At 46.5% G+C, this 4,042-nt stretch overlaps 1 protein-coding gene across 1 annotated transcript in view; it reads left to right on the top strand.

The window, feature by feature from the left end:
* Positions 1 to 3,821, top strand: part of PRKCE (protein kinase C, epsilon) — a 762,004-nt gene extending 758,183 nt beyond the window's left edge. The window contains exon 15 of the mRNA XM_006882308.1: positions 3,672 to 3,821. Within this exon, the coding sequence (XP_006882370.1) occupies positions 3,672 to 3,818 (147 nt within the window). The 3' untranslated portion in view covers positions 3,819 to 3,821. The remainder of the gene's footprint in view (positions 1 to 3,671) is intronic.
* The last annotated feature ends 221 nt before the right edge of the window (positions 3,822 to 4,042 follow it).

Raw genomic sequence — 4,042 nt, 5'->3', positions numbered from 1 at the left:
TCAAAAGCATGCACTCTCCTTCTGTCCTCCGTAGTCATTGTCCAACTCTCTGATGCATAACAAGCGATTGGAAAGACCATGGCCTGTATCAGGTGCACCTTAGTCTCCAGAGAGACACTGTTGCTCCTGAGTACCTTAGAGAGGTCCCTAACAGCATCTGGAGTAATGTTAATCCCTCGCCATGCCTGGCTCCCTCATAGGTGGTCAGAGATTATAGAGTGTGGCCATACTGTAAAATGCAGTCCTATCAATAGGTTCAGTTGACCTCAGGAAATGAAACCAGTTTCTCTAAGTAGACAGTAGTGAGTAATAGCTAAAGCAAATGATCAGGTAAACCTAGAGAGCTAATGCCAGAGAACTCACAGATTTGTTCCTGTCCTTTATATGTGTACTCCTGCACCCTATCAGCCACTTAAGAGGGAACCAGAAAGAAATTTGATCTGAGAATACAAAAGACTTGGGCATTGTCTGACCCTGGTGATGATACAAATTGACTTTTTTCCCCCTTCTGCATTGTCTGTACTTGACAGCACTTAACAACAACAACAACAACAGCATTGCCTGTGGCATCTTTTTCCTCTTCCACTCCTACTTCTTCTTGCCTCTCTACTCCTAGTTTTGACAGCATTCTAGGCCCATACCCTATAGAAGTGACCTTTGCTCCATCAAGGATTGATAGCCCATCAATCCTTCCATTGAGATCTTAAAGGAGACACCACCGCACCCTTTCCTCAGGCACTTAGCTCCCAAGTCCAGTAAGCATAACTGGAAAGATTGTTTTTGCTGTTCTCTGAAACCACTAAACCTGTCTGACATAGTTTCTCTCCTGTAAAATCAAGATAACATCTGCCTGTTCCAAGAGTCAGGGAGCTCTGGTAGTGCTACACTTAAGGCTAACCACTGCTGACCCAGAGCTCCTCCTGAAGATAAAGAAGAGGAAATGTACTTCCAAAGATCCAATGTACAGCAGCTCTGAAGCCTGCCCTGTCCCGAGCCAGTCTCACTGATTCCAACACACTAACCCTGACCGCCCCAGTTACTGTGTAAATCTATCTCATCAGGTGTCATCCTCTCCAGGGCTGTCCCTCCACCCTTCCAGCATAATGTCCTTCTCCAAGGACTGGTCTCTTCTGGCCACATGCCCAAAGTATGTGAGACAGAGCTTCAAACGCCTAGCCTCCAAGGAGAAACTTGATTTCACCCTCTCCAAGACAATCCTTTTTGTCTTCTTGGGGGTCCAAGGTATGTTCAAGACTTCTCTAGCACCACAACTCAAAGGCATTGATTCTTCTTTTGTCATCCTTAGTCATTGTCCAATTCTCTGATGAAGACTATGGTCTGCAATAGGCACACCTTAGTCTCTAGACTGACATTTTTGCTCTTCAGTACTCTGGAGAGGTCCCCTTGGAATCCCCATGGGATGGTTCTACTCAATCCTAAAGGGCTTCTAGGAGCTATAATCAACTAGAAGGCTTGTGAGTTTGGTTTGGGTTTCGATTCCAAGGATCAAATACTTTCTAGTGTGGAGTGCTTTGTATACTGTAAGTGGCACAGCCTAGACTGTTTTCTGCAAAATTGTGCTGCTGGGAGAGATGCTAATAGATGGGGGAAAAAGAAAGGTTGGGTCAGATATGGGGAAGGGACATCTAGGTCCTAGCCTTTAATTTGCCAATAGATGTTGCAAATCTTCATAAGTAGGGTAGAAACGTTTGTCTAAAAACTAGGTTTTTTCATGGGCTACTTATTAATATTCTAGGTGACTGGTTTGTAAATAACTCAGTGTATATTATTTCTCTTACAAATCAGAATGTTAATCTTTCCTCAAAACATATTCCATCTGAAACCCTGGGCAATGTTAGAGTCTAAAGCCTTGCCTGAACGTCTTTAATTGTCTCAACATTGTAAAGTGAACGTACTGAGGGGGAGGGGACATAGTGTTGGAAGATTCTGCGCCCCCTCTTCTCTTTCACCACCCTCACTGGTCCACCCTGCCCAGACAGCTGTACTCGTAACCCTGTGTACACACCTTCTGGGTCGCTGTCCCCCACTTCTGTTTTCCTCCATTTCTTCTTACCAAGGAGACTCCCTCCCTTATCTCTGTCAACATAGTTATAACCCATTCTTCAAGCCTTAGCCCGAGCCTTAGTGGGTTGTTGTGTTTTTTTTTTCTAACTGATGTAGCATGTTCTAGAAGAGAATCTGGTTCCCCAGCTAGAGTGTAAGCCTCTAAAGAAAGATATTCTTCACACTTCTTGGTTTCTAAAACTCAAAATTTGGAGGCTGATTCATTGATGTCCTTAACCTCTATCCCCGAAGAACCAAAAGCCATTTTGTCTTACCTAGACAACTTGAACCTCTGAGTCCTCCAGACTGGACAGTCAGTATGCCGGGGTTTGTGCATTCTAAAGATACTTATTCCAGGTTAAGTAAGACAAAATGTTTGCCTTTAAGGTCCTCTTGTTCTAGGGGAAACAACAAAGCAAACCAAAATTCCATGTGAATACAAGTTCATAACACTCTGTGCAATACGGGAAATGACGAGGTTTCATGGTGACAGCAAGTGGGGAATCAAGGAAGGGTTTCCATGCAAAATTCCTGTCCAAGCCCCACATACCTTACTTCTTACAGAAAGGATGCCAGATGGAGCTTAGAGCAAGTTATGAAGGTCTGTCTGTCTGTAGGCTGAGGGAGAGGGGTATATCCTTGGGTTGTGCAAACAGTTCATGCTCTTGACTGATCATGGAAAGCCTGGCAGCCCACCAGAGGCACCTCAGAAGGAAGGCCTGGTGATCTACTTAAACACCTCCAAATCTTACATTGGAAGCCCTGTGGAGCACGTTCTTTCTCTAACATACGTGAGTGGCTAGGAGTAGAATCTCACTGCGAAAGCAAAGGCACTTTTCTGGGGCTGTTCATGTCCACCAGCAGCAGGAAAGAGAAGGACAGTGTCTCCAAAACCCCTTACAGCCGAGGAAACACCCTGGAGGGTGAGTGGTGAGTTGGCTCCAACTGTACGGCAGTGAGGGGAAGGTAGTGTACCTGCGTGACATAGTGCACAGGAGACTGTCCTGCCGACACAAAGACTGTGGCCTCCGGTGGTTTGAATCCACTAGCTTCCTTGTGAGAGAGAGATGGACAGTCTCCTGCCTCGAAGTGTACAGTCTTGGAAACCCAGTGGGGGGCTGGCTGAGTCAGTTCTGACTCTACACAATGAGTGTGAGAGGGTGGGTTTAAGTACAGGGAAGAAGGATTTATGGAGATTCTGTGGGGATGCTTTGCATTGGTTTCCTGGATCTCAGGCAAGGGGGACAGCGGGGTATAGTGGGCACTAAAAGGAGAGATAATGAAATGGGAGTTTTGCGTCCATCCTTCACACAGGTTTACACACACACACACACACACACACACACACAGAGTCTGCAGGGATCCCACTTCCCTGCTTTTCCATCACACCCTCTCACCTCTCTTCCTTCTTTCCTTGATTCATTCTTCTCTGGCACTTCTTGGTCCTGGGGCCATTCATCATGACCTCATTAAACAGCCCTGTCTGCTATCAGTAGCTAGTGGCCTGCTTTGGCGTGAGGTTGGCCAGCCCTCGACTCCCCTTGGGGGGGGTCCTGGAGAAGAAGATCAAGTCTTGAGTCAGCACTTTCTCTTTTTTCTTCCCACAGAAAACCAAAAGAGACGTCAATAACTTTGATCAAGACTTTACCCGGGAAGAGCCGGTACTCACACTTGTGGATGAAGCGATTGTGAAGCAGATAAACCAGGAGGAGTTCAAAGGCTTCTCCTACTTTGGTGAAGACCTGATGCCATGAAAGGCTGCTCCAGGTGGAGGTCCTCGATGCTGCAAGAAGGGGTACCAGGAAGTTTCCTGCTTTCCAGAGACTCAGAAGGTCAAGAACTGCTTCTCCTCCCCAAAGCCCCAGTCCCATTTGCGCTATCTATTTATTGCATCCCCTTCCCCAGGTCAGCTCCCTTCTCCTCCCACCCAATGACCAAACGGCACTCTTGGTTACTGTCCTGCCAGGAATGCAGAACC

The sequence above is a fragment of the Elephantulus edwardii genome, unplaced genomic scaffold, assembly GCF_000299155.1.
Source record: "Elephantulus edwardii isolate Elephantulus edwardi_28Jun2011 unplaced genomic scaffold, EleEdw1.0 scaffold00019, whole genome shotgun sequence".
In the NCBI taxonomy this organism is placed as follows: Eukaryota; Metazoa; Chordata; class Mammalia; order Macroscelidea; family Macroscelididae; genus Elephantulus; species Elephantulus edwardii.
This window is presented reverse-complemented; position numbering and strand designations above follow the sequence as displayed.